Source organism: Haliotis rufescens, unplaced genomic scaffold (genome assembly GCF_023055435.1).
Source record: "Haliotis rufescens isolate VD_foot unplaced genomic scaffold, xgHalRufe1.0.p SCAF_25, whole genome shotgun sequence".
NCBI classification, from domain to species: Eukaryota; Metazoa; Mollusca; class Gastropoda; order Lepetellida; family Haliotidae; genus Haliotis; species Haliotis rufescens.
The window spans coordinates 862,320-887,732 of NW_025963946.1; the positions used below are offsets into that span (position 1 = coordinate 862,320).

At 39.6% G+C, this 25,413-nt stretch overlaps 2 protein-coding genes across 3 annotated transcripts in view; one reads left to right on the plus strand and one right to left on the minus strand.

The window, feature by feature from the left end:
- Positions 1-1,368: 1,368 nt before the first annotated feature.
- LOC124141364 (dnaJ homolog subfamily C member 3-like) lies at positions 1,369-19,565 on the minus strand. Its single transcript, XM_046509359.2, has 11 exons — positions 19,400-19,565; positions 14,795-14,902; positions 13,491-13,615; positions 11,638-11,712; positions 10,175-10,318; positions 9,479-9,660; positions 7,150-7,375; positions 6,331-6,451; positions 4,889-5,021; positions 2,879-3,027; positions 1,369-2,512 (listed from the first exon to the last, which is right to left on the minus strand). Exons 1-11 carry the CDS (start codon positions 19,476-19,478, stop codon positions 2,361-2,363), a joined length of 1,494 nt encoding a protein of 497 aa, XP_046365315.1. The 5' UTR covers positions 19,479-19,565; the 3' UTR covers positions 1,369-2,360.
- A 184-nt stretch (positions 19,566-19,749) lies between these two features.
- Positions 19,750-25,413, plus strand: part of LOC124141363 (cilium assembly protein DZIP1L-like) — a 43,777-nt gene continuing 38,113 nt past the window's right edge. The window contains exons 1-6 of one of the 2 annotated variants that reach the window (XM_046509356.2): positions 19,750-19,835; positions 20,218-20,286; positions 20,566-20,834; positions 21,463-21,534; positions 21,938-22,003; positions 24,176-24,313. In XM_046509356.2, coding sequence (XP_046365312.2) covers positions 20,598-20,834; positions 21,463-21,534; positions 21,938-22,003; positions 24,176-24,313 — 513 coding nt within the window. In that variant the 5' untranslated portion in view covers positions 19,750-19,835; positions 20,218-20,286; positions 20,566-20,597. The remainder of the gene's footprint in view (positions 19,836-20,217; positions 20,287-20,565; positions 20,835-21,462; positions 21,535-21,937; positions 22,004-24,175; positions 24,314-25,413) is intronic. The other variant, XM_046509358.2, reaches the window with a different exon arrangement.

Here is a 25,413-nt window from a genome sequence, read left to right on the forward strand (position 1 = left end):
CCGCTAGTTTCAGAGAACATCTAATGAATGAAACTGCAAATGACACTGTTTATGTGGAATTGGTACATCCCTTTTTAAATGATGTACAAAACTGATTATCATCTGCTTGTCTACTTGCACAAAGTGATCTATGCACTACGATGATTATAGTGAGCGAGTTGGGTTTAACGCCGCTTTTAACAGTATTCCAGTTATATCACGGGGTGTCAGCTTAATGTGGGAGTAAAGCCCCGAGTGATGCAGGTCTCAGACGTTTACCACTTGGGTGAAACCCACAAGCACGGGTATGGTGCTGACAAACCTAGAAACATAATCGGGGCGAACCTGGATTTCGAATCCACAATCATTGGTTTCTGGCGTGCCCAAGGGACGCAACTCTGCACAGCGAATCGCGGCGCCTTGGACAACTGGGCCACCCGGGCCCCCTTTCAGTGGCTTGAACGTCTTGGCCACCACAGGTCTTGATGTATCATCTGCTGGCCTACTTGCAGAAAGCGATCTTAGCGCTACGATGATCATAACTCCCATTACTCAAACATATACTAAGATACAGTAAACTATGGTTATAACGAACTCACAGGGACCACTAACTTTATTTCGTTATAACCATATAAACATTTCGTCTGTCAGACATCTTGGGTCAATTCACGTGTCGCCATAATGTTACTCCAGTCGTGGCATTTCATAGACAGAATGCATCCAGTTCAAAGGGTATTACTAATGTTAATTGAGCATGTAAATTGAGGACACGGTGTCATTACTTAATCCATTTAATCACTTGCCTTCCATTGTATATTTCCGCTGTGAACAGTCGCACATAGCCACGAATCTGTTGATAGGCTGATTGATGACAGGTTACCAGCTCAGAGACTAACAGTTTTCATAAACAAACATTGTTGTTGACTAGGACACACCGGACCACGAAGTGAGGTCACTATATCCGTTATCTCGTTATAAGCGTGTTTGCTATGTCCATCAAATTTATGATATAAAATATCCAGCTGATGACTGGGACCGAAAAAACTATTTGTTATATCCATCAGTTCATTATAAGTGTGTTCTTTATATCCATCAGTTTGTTATAAGCATGTTCGTCATAAATGTTATTTACTGAAGTCATGATGCTAAGACTTCTTTGTGCACATGAGCCCTGGGGAGTAATTTACAAGTCTATATGCAACATGGGTTTAAAATATTACTACAATACGTTATCAAAGCATTCAAATTTCATTGATATGCTAACTACATAGTTCAACAGATTCTATAAGATGTTTTGTAACAAATTATCTCCCAGGCAGTGGTGGTACAGAATATTCCCAGTAAACAAATGAAAGGAGGTCCAAATGGAGAAATGTCCTCCTGTATTTCAATACTTGCTTAATACGCACAAAAATCTGCATGAAAGCACACAACTCACAAATATATCATTCACCACACAGAAATCAGCAACAATTAGAATTGCACCAGAGAAAACATGTTATTTCAAGTGATTCACATATCCAACAGATTTGAAAATAAATACAGCTCCGTGTTCTCAACCATTCAATCCACACATTTCCTTCCATGCTTATATATATACAGGGATTTGAGACCTTGCCATTGTCAGAAACATGGCGAGAAAGACTGTTGCTTAGCAACCTTTGTATTGCTTCATACTGGTATTGCCAAAACAACTTGACATTTTTTTCTATTTTTTTACGCACAAGTTTGTGGTGTATTTTTCAGAAATATACACGTGTGGGTTAATACAGACTAAACAGCTGTAATGTCACAGTGTCAGCCTAAAGAGGGGGGACAGCCCAAAGTGATGCCAATCTTACACAACTACCACTTTGAGGCTGCCAATGAGCGCGGGGCTTCGTGTCCAAACTCATTTGTCATTTACTGCAAGTGCAACCAATATCACATTGTAGAACAACCTGTTGTCCAATCAATACTCAACAAATTGATTATTCAGTCATTGGTTATGCAGCCCACTTTAAAAAAAAAAAAAATCTTGGTGATAGTATCATATTTATGATATGATTAATATTAATGGGGAATTTGTCAGTGAAACAACAAATTGCACCACATTTTGAACCAGAAAATCTCCCGGTTGAGGCCCTTTGTTACTGGATTAGCCTGTCACTTCTTATTTCGTTGATTGATCTTGTTGTGAAATATAGTTGAAGGAAACTTTCCCCTTCTCACAAAACCTTTTCGGTTCACCTAATAACCAAGTAAGTGAGTTTTTTACCCTGCATACAATTTAGTTCTTTCCCCCATGTTTCTATGGCAACCATGAGAATGGAGAATATACAAATGGCCAATGTATAATTTACAATGTCGAGCATAAAATAGCATCTAGGCCTCTTTGGGGGTCAATTGAAATGGAATTTGAAAGAATAGCCGCCTCCTCCTCCGCCGCCGCCTCCGAATGGATTAAATCCCTGATGGAAGAATGGATTTCCTTGCTGATGCTGCTCCTCTGGGTCCAGGGGGTCTTCCCCATTGTCGTAACGCTGCCGCTTTTCTGTCAAACACCAAACAGACATGGTATAGACAATGTCTTTTCAACACATTGTCCAATAATGCTTTAGATACATTTTCTTTTGTAAAATGGAAATTAACAAAAATTGAAGATTATGTCAAATAACATCAGAATGAATATTGTGTAGCGGGGCCCTAAATACACAGGAACAATACACTGACCCTTGATATTCATTACACGCAAGAGGTTGCACCTTAAAAGACGTTTTACTAATTTAACAAAAGATATTCAACCTGACAGCATCTGTTTAATAGAAAATGTGAACGTAAAACTGCTTAAGATTTCAGTTTTGTTTTCACCCGGGACATGATACATGATGGCTGCCCCTAGAATTACCCATAATCCTACCTGGATTAGTGAGCACTTCCTTTGCAGCTGCCAAATCTATGAACTTCTTTTCTGCTTTCTTTTTATCGTCTCCCTCAGGATACTTGTCCGGATGCCACACCATTGCCAGTTTCCTGTAGGCTTTCAGTATCTCCTTCTTTCTGGCCGTCCTGAACACACAAGGGATTGGTGAACACAGCGGATTGGTGAACACAGCGGATTGGTGAACACAACAGATTGATGAACACAACTAATTGATGAACACAATGGATTGATGAACACAAGGGATTGGTGAACACAACGGATTGATGAACACAAGGGATTGGTGAACACAACGGATTGGTGAACACAGCGGATTGGTGAACACAACGGATTGATGAACACAACGGATTGATGAACACAATGGATTGATGAACACAAGGGATTGGTGAACACAACGGATTGATGAACACAACGGATTGATGAACACAAGGGATTGGTGAACACAACAGATTGATGAACACAAGGGATTGGTGAACACAACAGATTGATGAACACAAGGGATTGGTGAACACAACAGATTGATGAACACAACAGATTGATGAACACAACCGATTGATGAACACAACCGATTGATGAACACAACCGATTGGTGAACACAAGGGATTGGTGAACACAAGGGATTGGTGAACACAACGGATTGGTGAACACAACGGATTGGTGAACACAACGGATTGATGAACACAACAGATTGATGAACACAAGGGATTGGTGAACACAAGGGATTGGTGAACACAACGGATTGATGAACACAAGGGATTGGTGAACACAACGGATTGATGAACACAAGGATTGATGAACACAACGGAGTGGTGAACACAAGGGATTGGTGAACACAACGGATTGGTGAACACAAGGGATTGGTGAACACAACGGATTGATGAACACAACAGATTGATGAACACAACGGATTGGTGAACACAACAGATTGGTGAAAACAAGAGATTGATGAACACAAGGGATTGATGAACACAAGGGATTAATGAATACAACGGATTGATGAACACAACAGATTAATGAACACAAGGGATTAGTGAACACAAGGGATTGATGAATACAACGGATTGATGAACACAACAGATTGATGAACACAAGGGATTAGTGAACACAAGGGATTGGTGAACACAACAGATTGATGAACACAAGGGATTGGTGAACAAAACGGATTGATGAACACAACAGATTGATGAACACAAGGGATTGATGAACACAACAGATTGATGAACACAAGGGATTGGTGAACACAACAGATTGATGAACACAAGAGATTGATGAACACAAGGGATTGGTGAACACAAGGTATTGGTGAACACAACGGATTGATGAACACAAGGGATTGATGACCCCAGTGGATTGATGGACAAAATGGATTGGTGAACACAACGGATTGATGAACACAACAGATTGATGAACACAAGGGATTGGTGAACACAACGGATTGATGAAAACAACAGATTGATGAAGACAAGAGATTGGTGAACACAAGGGATTGATGAACACAAGGGATTGGTGAACACAACGGATTGATGAAGACAAGATATTGGTGAACACAAGGGATTGATGAAAACAATGGATTGATGAACACAACGGATTGATGAAAACAAGAGATTGATGAACACTACGGATTGATACACACAACGGATTGATGAACACAACGGATTGATGAACACAACGGATTGATGAACACAACGGATTGATACACTTAACGGATTGATACACACAACAGATTGATGAACACAATGGATTGATAAACACAATGGATTGTAGAACATAACGGATTGATGAACACAACGGATTGCATTAAACTGGGTAAATGTAAATACAACAGTATTAGAATAATGAAATAAAAAATAGAAGTGGTGACAGACTAATCACATGCCAAAAGGGCAGTGGTAACCACAGCAACAATGATTTAGTGCATGTTCAAGTCAACAATATTTTTAGGTATAAACTGTCCAGTGTACATCCAAACTACAGACACAGGCATCCTACCTTTTAACCCCTAATATCTTATAGTAGTCCCGTTTCTGGGACTGTTTGAGCATCTTCTGAGCTTTATTGAGGCCGTCCTGTATCCGTCGGTTGTTCTCGTCGATACCGGCAGCCTCCTGGTAGTCGTTGATGGCTGAAACATGCAATCAAAAGTTAGCATGATTTCTTTAATGTAGTTTTATTTTCAGAATTTCTGATGTATTTGAAAATCCTGAAAAAAATGAAGCAACTTTATTATGTCATTCTTTTACTTCATCTCCCCGAGGCAAGAGAGTTAACTGACTATGAAAGTCCAGTTTCCACCCTTGCCGAACTAGGCTGGTATTATGGAGTTACATTTTGGCTGGACTAACGAGTCTATGCATAGTCCAATCAAAATCGCGCACCGAAATTGAAATCCGGTTCGTAAAGTGTCATGCAGATTTTGGTCGACAGCAGGATTTGCAAAGCATGTGCACCGCGAACTCGTTTTCAACAGATATTTTCTAAATCTTTTCATGCTTTTAATCAAGGTGCTCACATGATTTGATGCACTTCGCGATGTAAGACTCGTTTTATCACAATATAGATCTTGATTATCAATAAGATCGTCTTGACTGGGCGCCACCATTTTGTTTGAACCCTAGTTCGGCAAGGGTGGAAACTGGACTTTAACTCTCTTGCCTCGGGAAGATGTTTTACTTATGAACCCAAAGACACTGTGTCCTGCTTGCTTTCAGATCATCCTCTTACAGTACTGCTAAGCACATAGTTTCTGAAAAGGTAAATCCAAGTGGATCTTCCTGACTATGAAAGAAGAAGCATTTCTACTTGCCTGAAAATCAGTAATTCACATTTGATAGACTTTGTTCTTCAGAAAAAACCCATATATTTGGCACAATCAAAATTTAGCCTGCAGTTTGACACAGTTATTTTTAGACTATGATTGGACAGTCACCAAAGCATGTTCCAAACAAAATTTGTTACTTCTCTTAGTTACACAATCAATTTGATACAATCTGAGAAAAATGGCATCATAAAGAGTGAGTGAGTTGGATTTATCGCAGCTATTAACAGTATTCCAGTTATATCACGGCGTGTCAGCTTAATGTGGGAGGAAAGCCCGAAGTGATGCAGGTCTCAGACGTTTACCACTTCGGTGAAACCCACGAGCACGGGTATGGTGCTGACAAACCTAGAAACATAATCGGGGCAAACCGGGATTCGAACCCACAATCATAGGTTTCTGGCGTGCCCAAGTGATGCAACTCTGCACAGCCAATAGCGGCGCCTTAGACGACTGGGCCACCCGTGTCCCCGCATCATAAATACCACGTGCACCATTTGATGGTTGAACATTGAAGTACATTCAATACTAGGTGAGACTTATATTGTGCAGTGAGTGAGTCAATATCATATAGCAAGATTTAGCAGTATTTGCAGCATTATCCAATGGGACTGACCTGCCTGGAAGTCTTCGTTCAGTATGTGTGCCTCCGCCCGGTCTGCCAGGGCGTCAATGTTCTGCGGGTCCAACTCCAGAACTTCCTCGCAGATCATCAAAGCATCGCTCACATGACCCCCCTGCAGACACCAGAGTCACACATGGTATCAACTAGTGAATGGTATTTTAAGCTACAACCAGCCATACATCACAGCAGCAGGTAAATTACTGAGTCTGGTCCTGACAAAACTGGTTCCTAATGGGACCAAAAACTCACATTGTCAGGGTACCATCACACAGATCTTTCATCATAAACTGAAATGGATTATAGTCTGCTTAGAGCCATTGATCTGTGGGTATTGCGGGTTAGAATAGGTCCACTTGTCACGCTGAAGACCATGGTTCGATTCCCGTCATGTTGCTGGAATATTGCTAAAAGCGGCGTAAAACCATACTCACTCACTCACCCCAGTTGGATTTAAGAGGCAAGTAGATTCACAAAAAATCATTGGATAGTTGGGACCTATTGTGAGTGAGTGAGTGAGAGGTCGTTTTTAACAGTATTCCAGTTACATCACGGCGTGTCAGCTTAATGTGGGAGGATAGCCCGAAGTGATGCAGGTCTCAGATGTTTACCACTTTGGTGAAACCCATGAGCACGGGTATGGTGCTGACAAACCTAGAAACATAATTGGGGCGAACCAGGATTTGAACCCACAATCATAGGTTTCTGGCATGCCCAGGGGATGTAACTCTGCACAGCGAATCGCGGCGCCTTAGACGACTGGGCTACCCCTCCCCTATCAAGGACACACCAGACAATACTACCAGAACTGACCTTGGAATGACAATGACACAGATGTGAGTGAGCGCGGAGCACGTAGGGATGGACATTCGGCTCCGTCTTGAGCATAGACTTGGCCTTGTCTATACAGTCATCGAAATTCTCCTCGTTGCTGTAGGTCTGGGCGGCCTCGATCTGCTTGACCAGCTTCTTGACCTTCTTGTAGTGGCTGAAGCATTCCTTGTGGTCAGGATCCAGCTTAAGGCACTCACGGATTTGCCTGTGGGGAGAAGGCAAGGGGCACAATGTGAGTCAGTTGGTTTGGCTTCACATCACTTTTAAACAGTATCTGGGATTTGAATCTAAGATCATTGGTTTCTGGCCTGCCATGGGGATGCAACTCTGCAAAGCCCTTTTGGAACGCCGGATGCAGAGCCAGTGGTATTTCAGATGCCACAGTGCAAGTACCATGGATGCCATGAAATGTTTATCGGGTATGTGGATGCCAGTACCGTCAAGTCTCGTTAATCCGACACTCGGCTTTATCTGACACTAATGATGGGAACTGATTAAATCAGTGCTATTCAGACCCGATAATCCGACAGTCTCGCACTCGTACATGTTAGGGAGATATTTAGTGACATGACAGCCACAGATATACAATGCTGATAGGATTAATTGCTGGAGCTTTCATTTATGCCCAATTGTTGTTTTTGTTAATCCTCATTAAATGTATGTAACCCTGTCTTACTTCCTCTTGCTTGACAACGGTGTAAGGATCCATACCGAAGCGTTGCATCAATGCAAAAAAGAAGTTTTCATCCATAAAATAACTTGTCTTTATTGTTACTTACCAACTTATATAAAAATATGCCAGTAGAACAGTTTAGTATTTAGACAAAATGAAGATAGTCATCCACATTCTAATGCAATAAAAGATCTATTTGAATTAATTTTCATAGTGTTTTATCTTCAATATTTTGATGCCTAACAGGTGTGTAACAGTGACATATGCATCTTCCCAAGGCAAGAGAGTTAACTGACTTTAAAAGTCCAGTTTCCACCCTTGCCGAACTAGGCTGGAATTACTGGGCTCGATCGTAGCGCCACCAGTGGCTATTACCATTTATGTCCCCTCTAAGCCTCTCCTGTGGAGAGGAGATTCCACCTCTCGTATCACTTGCGTTTGCTTCACCCAAAATGGTGGCGCCCAGTCAGGACGATCTGATCGATAATAAAGATCTATATTGTGATAAAGCGGGTCTTACATCGCGAAATGCATCAAATCATGTGAACACCTTGATTAAAAACATGAAAAGATTTAGAAAATAACTGTTGACAAAGAGTTGTTGGTGCACATGCTTTGCAAATCCTGCAATCGACCGAAATCTGCATGACAGTTTACGAACCGGATTTCGATTTCGGTGCACGATTTTGATTGGACTATACATAGACTCGTTAGTCCAGCCAAAATGTAACTCCATAATACGAGCCTAGTTTTGGCAAGGGTGGAAACTGGACTTTTATAGTCAGTTAACTCTGTTGCCTCGGGAAGGTGTGACATATGAAGACAGTCAACAATACGCTCTGCCTCTGAGTTTCTAGTCCTGATTACAAATGTGGTGAAACCTCAAGACCATGAACTGACTGCTGATCAGATCATTGGTGGGTGCAAATTCTAAATTCAACCAGAAAAGCTCAGGAACTACAAAGAGCCACCAGCAGCAAGCTCACCATGACGTAGACACTGTGGGATGTGTACCGTACCATGGGATCACAACAAAAGATCAACAGTGGATTTTGTTCATATTAACATGTTATACTTATTCATACTTATTTCTCTTTAGTTTAGTAACAACTATTAAACAAACCATATCACACCTAGTCTTCAAAATCAAGTCACAGGATGCTGTACAGGGTTTCTGTAATGAAAAAAGTTTCCTGGGTGTCTAGATCTAAATACTATAGGAGCTAAGCTCAAGGACCCCCCCTTAGTTTCAAACACTGTAAAAGGTGAGGTGAGGTGAAATGGGGTTTAATGTCGCATCCAAGATTATTGCACTTATATAGGGACGTGCATGCACGTGTATGTGTGTGTGTGGCTGCTTGTACTAGTCCGGACTGATGCCGATTTATAGTGCTAGCTCACTGAGATACCATGCCCCAGTTTAACATGAATACCCCACTCAGACACAGTATACTGCCTCCGAGCCGACCAGTCCTTGTTTTAGCCCCTTTTTGCCGAGCACCAGACAGGGTAACAACAAGTACCATATTTTAACGTCTTTTGGTATGACGTGGCTGGGGATCGAACCCGGGACCTTCAGCTCTCTGGGCGGACGCTCTACCATTAGACCACTGTAAAAGGCCAGCAAGCACTCACGTCAGAGATTCATCGGATTCGCCCATGTTGTAGTACAGTTTGCTGAGTTTATAATATCCCTTGGTATTGTCTGGCCTCAGTTTGGTGGTGGGGCGAATGTCTCCGGTGGCCTTGAACAGATCCCCCTCGGCAATGTAGCACTCCGCTCGGATCTCACGTAACTCCGGGTCCCAGGGGCAGATCTAGAACATAGCAACAGATCAAGAGTTGAAGAACAGGTGGGGAGGACCACAATGTTAACTGAAGATTTTAGTACTTAGTACCGTAATCGACGTAATAAGCGCCCCGCTCTAATAAGCACCCACAGCGATATTTGCTAATATATTGGCTAGTGAACAATCCCAATTAGCACCCCTTCCGATTGATCAATGTACACAAGACATATTTATTCGCGTATAATACGCACTTGTGTGTTATATGCATCCTTAATTATGGGCAATTAACTTCTGGACAAATATATCTGTCATACATAAACATTTCAGGCTGTCAGCATTAAATATGAAATTTATCTTTCAACACTGTTTTTCCCCCCAAAATATAATATTCTAATAACAGCCCCCTATTTCTAATTTTGAGAAAGCCTAGGGCGCTTATTACATCGAATACGGTATATGTTGAGAAGTATACTTATCAAACCAGACATTCACAACACTTGGTGAGTTAGATGAGGACAAGCAACAAAGGAAGGTCACTCACCTCTATAGCCCGAGACAACAGGTCAATAGCCTCCTTAAAGTGAGCATGTTTATAAAACTCTTTGGCCTGATGAATATCCTCTTCCAGTGGTTGGATCAGTTCAATCTGTTTCACTGCATCCTCATTGTCGGGGTCTTTCTCAGCCTGGAAACCAGAAAATGATGTTATTGTTTGTTTGTTGGTTGGTTAATGCCACACTCAGCAATATTCCAGCTATACGACGCCGGTCTCTAAATATTCGAGTCTGGACCAGACAATCAAGTGATTGATAACATGAGCATCGATCCACAAAACTGGGACATGATGACATGCATCAACCAACTAAGCGAGCCTTACTGCCTGTTAGTTGCCTCTTATGACAAGCATGGATCGCTGAAGACCAATTCTAACCTGAATATTCATGGGTCTCATGTTAATCAGATGATATATTATTACCTGGTCATGGATCTGTGCAAGTTTTGATTAGTCTATTGTATGTTGCACCAAACTAATATTATCTACAAAAAAACCCAAAACATTCAAAACGGGATCTATAATTTATAATTGGACAGATGGTGCCACTCCGAGTTTTGAAAAGTTTTCGAACAACATACTTTGTTTGAGCCAGAGAAACCAGTGGTGCATGTAATGAACAACACCACAGCTACGTAACACGCAATCAACCATGTTACAGAGGCTGACAACCTGTCACAATTTCAATCTCATTAAACATAAATCATGGTTCTCGCTTTATCTCATTAAAATTAGATCTTAGTTTTTGCTGCCGCTAAACAAAGATCTGAGGACATCCCACTACGGGTCACGTCAGAACGACTTTTCGCGAATTTTGACCGACCAATGAAATGACTGACAAGAAATCGACATTAGCCAATCAGAAGGCTTTCTCGAGCTTTCAACACTAGTTTCAAACTGGCGACTACGCTTCGAAACATATTTTGACGTATTCTCGATTAAAAAAATTAACATTCTGGAATGGCTTATAGATTGCCTAGATTGTATGATATAATCATAAAACCCGTAACTGTCGTTCAGAATACCCTGTGTTAAATATTTCGTGGTTGCATGATTAGAAATCACATTCTGACAGTCACTTTCATGGTCTGGTAAGCGATGCTCTGATTGGTTGGATGAAAAGTGGTTCTGACGTGACCCTTAATGGGATGTCCTCAGATCCTTGTTTAGCGATAGCGAGAAATAAAATCTGATTTTCATGAGATTGGGTTCTCGCTACTGCTACACATAGATCTGAGGACTTTCCATTACACATCACCTTTCTTGTACTTGACCAACCAATGAAATGATTAACATGAAGTCTACACTAGCCAATCAGAAAGCAGCTATCTCAAGCTTTACGGTACCAGTTTTAAAATGGCGATTTTCATTCCAGACTTTGCTTTGAAATTTTTTCGACAAAGATAAGGTGAAATATTCAGAAATACCCATATTATCTTGAATCTACTCACCACACTCTCATAATCATCCAAAGCATCATCTAATTTTCCTTGTTTTAATAAAACATTTCCTCTCTGTAGCCTGGCCTGCAAAACAAATAAACAAATACAACAAAAGAACACAACCACATTTAAATACATTAGACCTTTCAAATAATTCAGTCATTTCACTCAGTGACGTAGATTTTGTGTTGTGAGAGTGAGTGAGTGAGTGAGTGAGTGAGTTTAACGCCGCTTTTAACAGTATTACAGTTATATCATGGCATGTCAGCTTAATGTGGGAGGAAAGCCCGAAGTGATGCAGGTCTCAGACGTTTACCACTTCGGTGAAACCCATGAGCACCGGTATGGTGCTGACAAACCTAGAAACATAATCTTGGCGAACAGGGATTTGAACCCACAATCAAATGTTTCTGGCGTGCCCAAGGGACGCAACTCTGCACAGTGAATCACGGCGCCTTAGACGACTGGGCCACCCGTCCCACCTTGTGTTGTAAGAGAAATACGTATAGCACTTCATCATTGTACACAGTATTGTATCAGTTGGGCCACATACAATAACTGCATGATTGTCAATATTCACTCTTGCAATAGGCGGGATTAACATATTGTTACTCCTGCCTGGGCTGAAGTGAGTGAGTGAGTGAGGTTTTACGCCGCTTTTAGCAATATTCCAGCAATATCGCGGCGGGGGACACCAGAAATGGGCTTCACACATTGTACCCATGTCGGGAATCGAACCCGGGTCTTCGGCGTGACGAGCGAACGCTCTAACCACTAGGCTACCCGACCGCCCCCCTGGGCTGAAGTCTAAGAGGACCATGGAGTTGCATACTTGTGTCCTCTGGCTGAATGTTTCACCCTGCGAGCTGCGAGCTGCCAGATGTCACTGGTATTTGATGTGTTTATTCATTAAAGCTGCTCTCAGCAATATGAAAGTTGACTATAAATAATCTTGTCTGGTCAAGACAAACTAGTGATTGATATAATGAGCAATGCCATCAGGGTACGGTGACCCACAACCAAACAAGTCGACAAGCCTCACAACTGGATCCACGTCAATCTTACTTGCTGGGGGCCTGCACATAACTTAATGGTATGATGTTAAAATGTTGAAGACAAAAGTTGTTCAGCAGAAATTTTATTATGGAACTTCTGCATGACAATGGAATCACTACTACCGTATTTGACGTAATATGCGCCCAGGGCGCTCTCAAAATTAGAGTGAGTGAGTGAGTTGGGTTTAACGCCGCTTTTAACAGTATTCCAGTTATATCGCGGCGTGTCAGCTTAATGTGGAAGAAAAGCCCGAAGTGATGCAGGTCTCAGACGTTTACCACTTCGGTGAAACCCATGAGCACGGGTATGGTGCTGACAAACCTAGAAACATAATCGGGGCGAACCAGGATTCGAACCCACAATCATAGGTTTCTGGCATGCCCAAGGGATGCAACTCTGCGAAGCAAATCTTGGCGCCTTAGACGACTGGGCCATCCGTGCCCCCTCTCAAAATTAGAAATAGGGGGCTCTTGTTAGAATATTATTTTGGTAAAAAAAATAGAGTTAAAGGATAAATTTCGTGGTTTATGCTGACAGCCTGAAATGTTTATATACGACAGATATATTTTTCCAGAATTTAATTGCTCATAACTAAGGGTGCATATAACACCCGAGTGGGTATTAGTGTACATTGTTCAATCGGAAGGGATGCTGATTGGGATTGTTCACTAGCCAATATATTAGCAAATATCGCTGTGGGGGCTTATTAGAGCGGGACGCTTATTACGTCGTATACGGTAAGTGGTTTAGCTTCTTTCCTATAAGCACATGCTTCCCCCAGTACAAAGAAAAGCCACTTTACTTACAGCTGTGAAATCTGGCCGTAGCTCTATGACCTTGTCAAGGTCAGGTAAAGCTGATCTAGACTTGCCAAGGGCGAGATATACCGTAGCTCTTCGGAAATATATCAAATAGTTACTAGGGTCACCCTCTGGAAAGACAGAATAAATAAGATAATTCAAGCAGTTGAAATCAGAGAAACATGACAATGATACAAGAATGAGTTGCGTTCAAAACTATTTTTAAGATTGCAAGTGACTTTTTTCAAAAGAATTTCAAATTTCATATAAAAAAGATGAAGCACAATGATTCATGAAATACATTTTGAGTTCTGTTTTCAAAAGACAATTATGAAAATTATACGTAAAGCACCTTTTGAGTTCTGTTAAAAAATGACCTACATTGATAATATTGTACACACCTATACATTTCATGTTCTGAAATTGCTAAGAAAAGTCTAACAACAATCTAATTAGTTCTCGCTACCGTTAAATAAAGATCTGACGACAACCCATTTTGGGTCACGTCACAACGACCTTTAATCCTATCAATCAGACCATCGCTTACCAGATCATGTACATGATAGTTGGAATGTGTTTTCAAATCAGGCAACCTTGAAAACTTTAACACGGGGTATTCTGAACAACAGTTACAGGATTTACAACTGAATCCATACAATCTAGGCCATCTATTTGCCATTCCAGAATGTTCTTCAGTTAAGTTTCAATATTTTAACCGAGAATTTGTCAAAATATGTTTTACCAGTTTGAAACTAGTGCCGTAAAGCATGAGAAAGCTGTTTTCTGATTTGATAATGACAACTTCTTGACAGTCATTCCATTGGTTGGTCAAAGTTCTCGAAAGGTCGTTCTGACATGCCCCATAATTGTGGGATATCCTCATATCGGTAGTGAGAATGAAGATCTGATTTTAATGAGATTAAACTAACAACATCTTTTCGGCTCAGAAAATAAGAATTCAGACACTGGTTGAAACATTTGAAAATATTCATAAATATATCGCGGCGGGGGACACCAGAAATGGGCTTCACACATTGTACCCATGTCGGGAATTGAACCCAGGGTCTTCGGCATGGCGAGCGAACGCTTAAACATGTTTAACCACTAGGCTAACCGACCACCCCTAAACACATACAGGAATAGGAAACAGTATACCTTTCAGTGATTTCCAGTGGTTGACTGTGGCATATGATAGCACATTATTTATTTGCTAAGTTCTCTACAAATGTAAGTGTTGGAATAAAGAGATAGGGGTTGGTCAGAAACAAGGCAGGTTTTGAGGAGAAATCCAAGATGGTGGCCAGACTCACCCACGGCTGCATGGTAGTGTGACAGTGCGTCTGCTAGCTGTCCTGCTGCTAGCAGCTTCTTGCCCATCTCCAGATGTTCCTGAACCTCATTGGATGATCCCTCCACACCTGCAAAATCAAATAGTTACCATGGTTACTATTCTTATGACTGTCATGCAAAGTAGGATTTTTTGCAGTAGACAGCAATATACAGCAATATACAGCTCTAACAGAACTGCTAGCTCTGAAAATGTTAAGTGTTTTATTGATTACAAGAGGGAGTGGGTGAGTGAGTGAGTGAGTGAAGTTTTACACCATGTTAAGCAAATTTTCCAGCAGTATCCCTGGGACACCAGAGATTGTACACCAGAGATTCATACATTGTATCCATGTCGGAAACGGAGACCAGGGCTTTGACTTGACATGCAAGCGCCTTAACAACCAGGCCACCCCTTAACTAGGAGAAGATATGGGACTAGACATATAGATCAATCACTTTATATTACATGTATACAGATCGCATGATATTTTGACAGTGATAAACATGGTTTACCATGGGGATTGACTTGGTACACACACCAGGTAATGATAATTAGGGGACGACCGTCAGTCAGGGCAGCAAAAGAAGTTGATAAGAATTGTGCAGAAGCTGGAATAGCTTAACCTGTCTGTTGCATAAATAGCTATACAAAAACTGGACTTAACATGACCTTAACATCAAAAACAAATCATTAAAATTCTTTTTCAATCTGTCATTTGAGTGTGATTGTGTGCGACCCGTGAAGATCCGGGGTAGAATAGGTCTTCAGCAACCAAACGGGATCGGGTGGTCAGACTCGCTGACTTGGTTGATGCATATGTAGCAGGGCGTGGAGTCATCCCACAGATGAGATCCTTACCTTGTCAGCTTGTTAACCTCTTTGGTCATGTGGACAAGGCGTCCGACCTCTGATCAGAAGGTCCGTGGTTCGAATCCCATCACGGGACTCGGAAATTTTATGGCCGCTACATTGGCGCCCAACGTGGGGCTGAGCACGTTCATATTAAATTTGAGCAAATTAAGCCTCAGTACCCTACTATGCGGCCCGGGACGTGCCTTCTGTTGACGGGGGAGTATGTAGCAGGGCGTGGAGTCATCCCACAGATGACATCCTTACCTTGTCAGCTTGCTGACGGGGTTAACCTCTTTGGTCATGTGGACAAGGCGTCCGACCTCTGATCAGAAGGTCCGTGGTTCGAATCCCATCACGGGACTCGGAAATTTTATGGCCGCTACACATATCATTGATCCCAATTGCGTGGATCGATGCTCATGATGTCAATCACTTGATTGTCTGGTCCAGACTCGATTATTTACAGACCGCCGTCATGTAGCTAGAATATTGCTAAGTGCGGGATTCAACAACAACAAACAAAAAAACGAGATTGTGTGCGACAGATGCTGCATCATTCGCTTGGAGTAACACGACTACTGTAAAAATATCTGTTAATTGCCAGTGGCAAGCTGGCCATCACGTTTCAATGGACAGTATCAAATATCTATAAATGCAGAATTATTCAGAAACATCTGCAGATGTCAATTTGACATTTTGTGATAATGTACATGTTCATGTAAAAATGTTTAGCAAGTTAACAAGATATTAATTCAAAGGCAATCTTGGACTGTCCGGGTCAGCGCACCTAGCGGGCTAGTGAAGGGAGATCAATTGAAAAAGATTGCCCTTTCTAACCCGGATCTTAAGGGGTGAAATCTCATAACAGTAAAATCACAATGAAGATAAATGAGAAGGATTTATCTAGAATTGCTCACATAGGCTAATATTCGGTCCCAAGTTTGCAGTAAATGACAGTACAACTTCCCAATTTGAAATAAAAAAAATCCAATTCTACAACATTTACAAAAATAAGAATTTTTTTTAGCAATATCACAAATTTGCCTGCCAAGAGCACTTCAGTATGAATCATAAATAATTCCACGAATAGTAAATGTTTCAAATCTTTATAATCTGGCTAAACTCAATGATATCACTTGCTAATCTGCAGAGATGAACATAACAGCAGCTGTCTGACTGTGCCAGGCCTACCTGAGTGGGAACATGTGGAGGACATGTGACTGCTGAACTACCAGCTTAACAATAAGGCAAATTAATCTCCCCAGGGGACTTAAACTTGCAATGTCATGTAGAGTGGAGGATTAATCTATGCCACATACACAAAGTCATTAAGTTATACTGCATTGTCTTTACCAAGCAAGCCAGGAAACGTTATTTTTTCTTAGATTTTTGTAGAAAACATTTGCATGAGTAGTGACTATTCACAACTATAATTTATAATGTCAACATTCTTGCATTAACATTATCACTTCCAAGAGGTATCCCAATTGCGTGGATCGATGCTCATGATGTCAATCAATGGATTGTCTGGTTCAGACTCGATTATTTACAGGCCGGGGTCATTTAGCTGGATTATTGCTGAGTGCAGCGTTAAACAACAAACAAACAAACAGTCTTCCAAGAGGAATGGCACATTTGAACTGGTCCTCGGCAACCTGTACATGTTGTATGACTACATGGAGGCCAAATGAATGATGTGGTCAGACTGGTGACTTGGATGATTGCTGGTCATCGTACCTTGACGGCCTTGTTCACAATATCTATAAATGGATGGTACGGATTGGTCCAGACTCAATTATTTACAGGCCACTGTCGTTCAGGTTGATTATTACCGAGTGCAGTGATAACCATCATACAATATGGCATGTACCAAGACTGATGATGGACCCCAGCTACTGGTCACAATAACAATTTCATCGTAGCTAACACTGAAAACTCATGTGCTTGATGGACTTGTAATGTCAGGTTAACTGCAATGACTAGTGAATGAAATGAACCATTGAAGGTAACATGATTGCAAGAATAAAAGACGTTTCAAATAACCTATTTTTAATTACCGTATTCGACGTAATAAGCACCCACGGCGATATTTGCTGATATATTGGCAAGTGAACAATCCCAATTTGCATCCCTTCCGATTGATCAATGTACACAAGACTTATTTATTCGGTATAATACGCACATGTGTGTTATATGCACCCTTATTTATGGGCAATTAAAATCTGGAAAAATATATCTGTCGTATATAAACATTTTAGGCTGTCAGCATAAACCACGAAATTTATCTTTCAACTATGTTTTTCTTCACCAAAATAATATTCTAATAAGAGCCCCCTAATTCTAATTTTAGGAGCGCACCGGGTGCTTATTACGTCGAATACGGTAATCACAATTCTTCACTTCAGATGCTTAAATTCTAAAGGATCATCTAAAATATCATTGTGAATGCCCTGTGAAACACAATTTCCCTGAAAATCTTTCTACTACTACTACTATATGAGAGGCTTTTTCTTGAAGCTGTTCGGGCAACGACCAATTTCTTTCCCCACTATGATCGATTTAACAACCAGCTGAAAGATTATATCTATTTACAAAAGATTTAAATTGAATGGTTTTATCCATATCTTCGAATATTCTCCAATTCCAACATTTTTATGGATAGGCCCACCTACCATGCCTACAGCAATTAGAATTTGTAACACTGACAAAAAGATGGACTAGAACTTCAGGGAAGTTAGTGGTGGTCTTGGTTCCTGGCAGATGTCGATGTTCGAAGCCACCTCTGACTCCTGATGTATATTTAGCTGATCATGCCGAGAAAGCAATATTGTACATGTGCATGTGTTTTAGGAGTCAATGCAATTTTGAACTAAATTTAATACACATTAAAACAATGTAACAATGGTAAATCATTCATGTTCATAAGTGAAGAAACATTGCAAAAAATAATTCATTAATAAATTTAGATCCCTTCCCAGCCCTGTAATGATTGAGATACCCAGAGCCAGATATATCCTATTAGTTAACCTCCTCCTGTTATTCATATCTCTTCAGGAATGATGGAACCATTGTCATCGATATATAGTCATGGACATTAAATATATTACATTAATAATAAAATGTCCATTATATTGTCAAATGTTCAAACTTTCCAACAAAACTTTTAACAGAGATGATGCTAAAATCTGAAATGTTCACTGTTTTAACATGTTTAAAGATGTCCAATAAGATAATATTACTCATGTAGTAAGTCTGAACATTAAACAGTACTTGATAAGCCAGGATTCAAAACCTTACATTACATAATAACATTGCAGTTTGTATGACAATGTTCATGAAAGACTGGGTATTAATGATACTTGTGACAGTTTAGTATGAATTATCAAACATTTTACACAATACGGCGACCAATAATTACTGAAACTATTTGTAAATTTATTATTATTATGTTTTATTCCAACATGTCCAAAACAATATAAATCTATTCAATATTACTTTCTTAAAAATAAGAAATAAGATCTACTTATATCCAAGTATTTCAGAAAACCAAACAAAAATAATTCTTCATAGAAAATCAAAGAGAACGATGAAAATATATACATGTTATATCTACACATACAGATTACACCAAATCATTAAAGCACACGTAGTACTTACTGTTTAAGAGGTATTGAAATGGCAATGGTTTTCGATTTACAAATTTAAAATAGCAACTGACAAATTTTGTACTCACCATCGCTAAGGAGATCAAGAGTAAAGATGAAGAGGGACACGGTATGAAATATTTGTATCGGCTGCGTTAACCCACTCATCTCTGATGCAAAGACACCTCAGCGTTTACTCCAGAACATCTCTCGGTTATAGACCAAGTTGACAGTACTCGTGGTCAACCTCGATTGGATAGCACGTGCACTTCCGGGTCAAACTACCAGACCACGCCAGAACGAGAATTAGATATTAAAACACCATTATTAGCTATGTTTCTATTTAGTAAATCGTTACGTATGTGGTAAAGATCAATTAATAGTTTGATTTTAGTTTCATTTCTGTAAGTTTAAAAATAAATATTTCCCATAGTGCTCAGAACGAATTCCATCATGGCGGCGATTTGAGTTGACAACCGCGACGGCAAACGTCGGATGCAGGATAAATATGTTTACAGATTTATGGTAGGAAGTGTGCCAATTATAACTAGCTCATGATGATATTTATATTGTTGTGAATCATTAGGCAACTGATGAAACCATCAAATAAAGTCAGTTCTGTATGTTTAGCTCTTGAAACGATCGCAACCTGCACGCACCTTGTCATTCATCTTTGTAACTACAGACGCTTTGTTTCTAAATAGATCATAACCTTGTCAGTGTATGCAAACTAGATATTTTCTACACCACGAAGTTGCATCCTTATATGCATTGAATATATGTAGCTGCAGTTTCTGGTACAAATAGTTTATTTTTGTTATTTAAAATGCCAATGAAGACATGTTTAGACTTGTTATCAACTTCCAAACATTCAAAATATTGAGCCAAATAGTTATTTCTTTGACAGTAGTGGAATCAGCAGCATTAAACACACCATGTAAAGGAACCTTTGGGCTGCCCAGCATGATGTTCTGAAGTGAGTTATAATTCATTAATGTTTTTGCAGTTTATCTAACTTTCAGACAAGGATGGTTAAGAGTTTATTATGTTAGATACGAAGTGCCCATCAGGGGCAAGGGTTGGCAAAGTAAACCACACAATGCATTAATACTTGTGTGATTATAATGTTGTTGCCAATGTGACAAATAAAAAGAATAACTGTTATGCTCGAAGAAAACCATGCATTGTGAAGTTGGTGATCCTATTTATACTTTGATCGAATCATGCTCAGTTTTTTTTATAAATTATATTTCAGATTAAAATCTGTAGCAACTGAAACATTTGAAAATGGCAACCCAGTTGATGTATGCCCAAGGTCAAGGAGGGTTTGGTGGCCACATGTATGACCACGGAGGGCATGCTGGTAAAAATGGAAGCAGCTTTGCATTCAGAAAACGTTTTGAGAGGGTTGACTGGAGAAAAATTGCATCAGTTGACGTTGACCACATATCAAGAACTCTTGACTTCAATGCCCTCCAAGAAAATATCATGAATATCACATTTTGCAACATTGAAACTGAACTGGTATGTACATGATGTAGACAGGGTATACCATACATTTGTCAACTTATTTTGTTAAAATCACTTTGTAAAATACATGATGTATTTGATCTGAAATATTGTAATTAATCATGAAATTTACATATTTGCATGCAGGAAATTGGAATGTTTTGCAAAATAAAAAATCATTTGATATAAATTTTTTAATAACAAGTCCTAATAAACATGAAAATGCCAGTCAAAAAGGGTTTCTCAGTCTTCAGCCATCTTGTCAAAGAGGTCACAAATGATTTTGAAAGAATTGGCAGATCCATTTGTTGTTTTATCCCAGGAATCGCATCATCATATCACTGACATACTTTCCAGATGCAGTTTAAGGTTCTTGTAGGCCATTTGGAATTCTTTCTTGGCTTAATAATTAATACCAAATTGGACTGTATATTGTAGGTTCAATGTGACCACTAACCTTGACAGAGACTAGTGAAAAGAAACAATCAGCAGTTTTCACCTAAAATGTGTACTATGCTGGTAATGTTATATTGAATGTGTTGTCTGAATTGAACTGTGGACTAGTCAGCAGTCAGATGTAAGTCTACCATTATTTCTACCACTGACTACTGTAGTACTTATTTGCATCATATTTCCTTTGCAGGACCTGCGAATGGTGGATCCCAACTTTGTAAAATTGTTTAAATTAGCGCAACTTACGATAGAGTATCTGTTGGTGAGTAATAGTACTTCAAATTCAACTTACTCAATTGTACATGTATCATCTTGTTCTCGTCGCTATATGGCTGAAATAATGCCATTGAGAAGCTAAAGTTTAACTCACTCACTCACTCACTCATTTGTCATATTGGGGCGGTAGGGTAGCCTAGTGGTTAAAGCGTTCGCTTGTCACGCCGAAGACCTGGGTTTGATGCCCGACATGGATACAATGTGTGAAAACCATTTCTGGTGTCCCCAGCCGTGATATTGCTGGAATATTGCTAAAGGCGGCGTAAATCATACTCACTCAAATTTATTAATGTTCATAATAACATGTTGTTTGATACATAACTCATCCCTTATTACTTGTATCTGTTGTCCTTGCAGAAACATTTATGTGTACATGTTTATATTGACAGCACTCTCAAGATTATTTGGCTGGACTCGTTGCTTCTAATGAAGAAAAAGCGAAAAAGGAGAAGGAGGTAAGACAATAACAACATACATTCAATTGTGTCCTCAGAATAAAATGTCATGTAAGTCCAGTCATCCCTGATTGCAAATTGGTCTGCTCAAAGTGAACAAAGCCCTTTTTGAGGTCTCCTGACACAAACATTTATGAGTCCAGCTAGTCCACTAGCTCTCAAAATGATAACATATTGCTAAACCAGGGGTCCGGAAACCGTCATATGCGCCGGACATGTCCGTCTGGGAATCTTAAATGTCCGTTTTAAAATATTGCTTACCGAACATTTTAAAAAGTATTGTCCGGACATTCTTAAATTTTGACCGGACATGATCAACAGTTAGGACTGAGCAGTTTCTGTCTGCAGTTGCAACACAATGAAGATTAACTACACTGACAAGCTTTGTTTGTTTTGATTGCTGTAAATACATCGTACCTACATGATAGTCCAATCTGTCAATCACTGTAATAGGCAATAAACTGAGTTGACACTGATTAATCGAGGATTAATTACTGAGAACATCTTGTTAATTTGAGTGAAAGGTGTTTACAACTGTACATTAATACCTTGCATCATCGATGTACCTCATAATCCTCACAATGCGTAACCTCAGACAATAAGCGAAAGCGTGACGACAGGCAGTCGACCGATGCAGATCAGTCGAGCGGATCTGCCAAACCCTCAAAGTCTGGACGATCATTTTGTAAGTCGTGGCTAACGACTTTCACTTGGTTGGCATACAATGAGGATTTGCAGATTTTATTGTTTTCAGTAGCTAGTCGTATATTGAATCTTGATTGACCGCCATTTTGCTTTCTCGGACGATCGATATCCAATTTTTTTATGGTCAATAATTAAGTACAGATGAAAAAAGTATTCAAATAACTATTGCTATCAACGATATTTTAGTATTTGTGATTAAATTATCTGTCTTGTTTTTAAAAAAATCTTTAGTTTAAAAAAAACCTTTTCCCGTGAGGTCACGTGATAACCAAATATGGGATAATAGTCTCGATCCAAATGTTACAACGCGTACACTTGAGCAGACTCATGAATATAACTCATGAATATTAATTAGACCGGTCACTACGTTAACAGATCGTTATTATAACAGAAACAAACGTATTTTTTCGATGTAAATCTAAAATGATATTATTTGTTATTAACTGTCCGGTGAATTAAACAATTTAAATTGAAACAATTAATAATTCATCATATTATGAATACGTAAACTTGTAATGTGTGTGAAAAGTTGTACTAAAATACGCTATTTGAAGGGGGCGTGGCCTAAATGCAAATGTCCGATTGGGATTTTAAATTTTCCGGACCCCTGTGCTAAACCCTTAAAAATGGCAAATGGGCATGTTTGGCGAGGACTCAGGACCAGTGCCAGTTTCTAACACTTCAGTGTGTGAAGATGGGAGTCCACTTTATATTGAAACAAGGATGTACACATGTATTTCAACAATGCAAAGGTACTGTTATGTCACAATCTCATTAAAATCAGATCTAGTTCTTGCTACAGCTAAACAAAGATCCGAGGACATCCCATTACAGGTCACGTCAGACCGATGTTGTGCAAACTTTGATTGACCAATGGAATGACCAATCAGAAGGCAGCTTTCTCGTGCTTTACGGCACAAATTTCAAATTGGCGACTACGCTTCGAAACATATTTTGACAAATTCTTGATTACGAATTTGAAACCTGAACAAAAGAAATTTCTGGAATGGCTAATAGATGGTCTACATTGTATGGAATCAGTCGTTAACTATCGTTCGGAGTTAGAGTTTTCGATGTTGTATGATTAGAAATCACATTCCGACTGTCACTTTCATAATCTGGTAAGCGTTGCTCTGATTGGTCACATGAAAGGTCGTTCTGACGTGACCCCTAATGGGATGTCCTCAGATTTTTGTTTAGCGGTAGCGAGAACTGAGGTCTGATTTTAATGTGATTGTGTTATGTCATTTCATGCCAAATGTTATTTTCAAAAGAGGTGTGGTAATTGGAGGTAGGGTTCAATTTTTAAGTCTATGTTTTTTATCTGCTTCATATCAGTTCTAGATTAACTTAAAATATGTCATAAGAATACTCCTATATGTGGCTGTAATGAGCAGACATCCTTGTTAGAAGGGGATGTAGGGATTACTTCTGTGTGAGTCTACAATTCTCAACATGCTTTTCCAGGAGCACAATGAGCTCCAGAAGCAGGTGGAGAAACTGCAGCAGGAGCTCAGTGATGTCAAGAAGGAGAGTCACAAGAGGAAGAAGCTTCTCATGGCTCAGCAGCAAATGATGCATGCTGGCTCCGGCAGCTATAATAAGGTCAGAGTTATCTCCCTTTGTTGTGGTTGAAATTTGAATCTCCATCACTAGGTCATAACTTCCTTTGGTGTTGTTTTGTGTAAGTGTGACTGTGATGTTATTGTTTGTGGGGAAGAAACCTTTTGAGTTCACATTCTGTAGAAGATAGTGATTGGAGACATTGGAGTAAAATGTCACACAAACCAAGTCATCCATGACTGCAAGTAGTTCTGTACTGTGATGATTATTGTTGGGGACCAGTGCTTTTTAATAGGTTAGGTTTGTGTTCACATGTGCTTTATTATAGGTTAGGTTTGTGTTCACACATGCTCTATAAGTTAGGTTTGTGTTCACATGTGCTTTATAATAGGTTGGCATGTGTTCACATGTGCTTTTTAATATGTTAAGTTTGTGTTAACATGTACTTGATATTAGGTTAGGCATGTGTTCCACATGTGCTTTTTATAGGTTAGACATCAGTTCACACAGGTTTTTTTATAGGTTGGCATGTGTTCACAAGTACTTCATTGTAGGTTAGGCATGTGTTCACATGTATTTTATATTAGGTCAGGCATGTGTTCACATGTGCTTTAAAATAGGTTAGGCATGTGTTCACATGTGCTTTAAAATAGGTTGGCATGTGTTCACAAGTGCTTTGTAATAGGTTGGTATGTGTTCACAAGTGCTTTATAATAGGTTAGGCATGTGTTACATGCTTTATGATAGGTTAGGCATGCATTCATATGTGCTTCATGATAGGTTAGGCACTTTATATACCGGTAAGGTCATGCATGTGTTCACATGTGCTATATAGTAGGTTAGGTTTGTGTTCACAAGTGCTTTATTATAGTTTGGCATGTGTTCACACATACTTTATGATAGGTTAGGCATGTGTTCACACATGCTTAATAATAGGTTAGGCATGTGTTCACATGCTTAATGATAGGTTAGGCATGCATTCATATGTGCTTTATGATAGGTTAGGCATGTGTTCACAAGTGCTTTATAATAGGTTAGGCATGTGTTCACATGTACTTTATAATAGGTTAGGCATGTGTTCACAAGTGCTTTATAATAGTTAGGCATGTGTTCACATGTGCTTTATAATAGGTTAGGTTTGT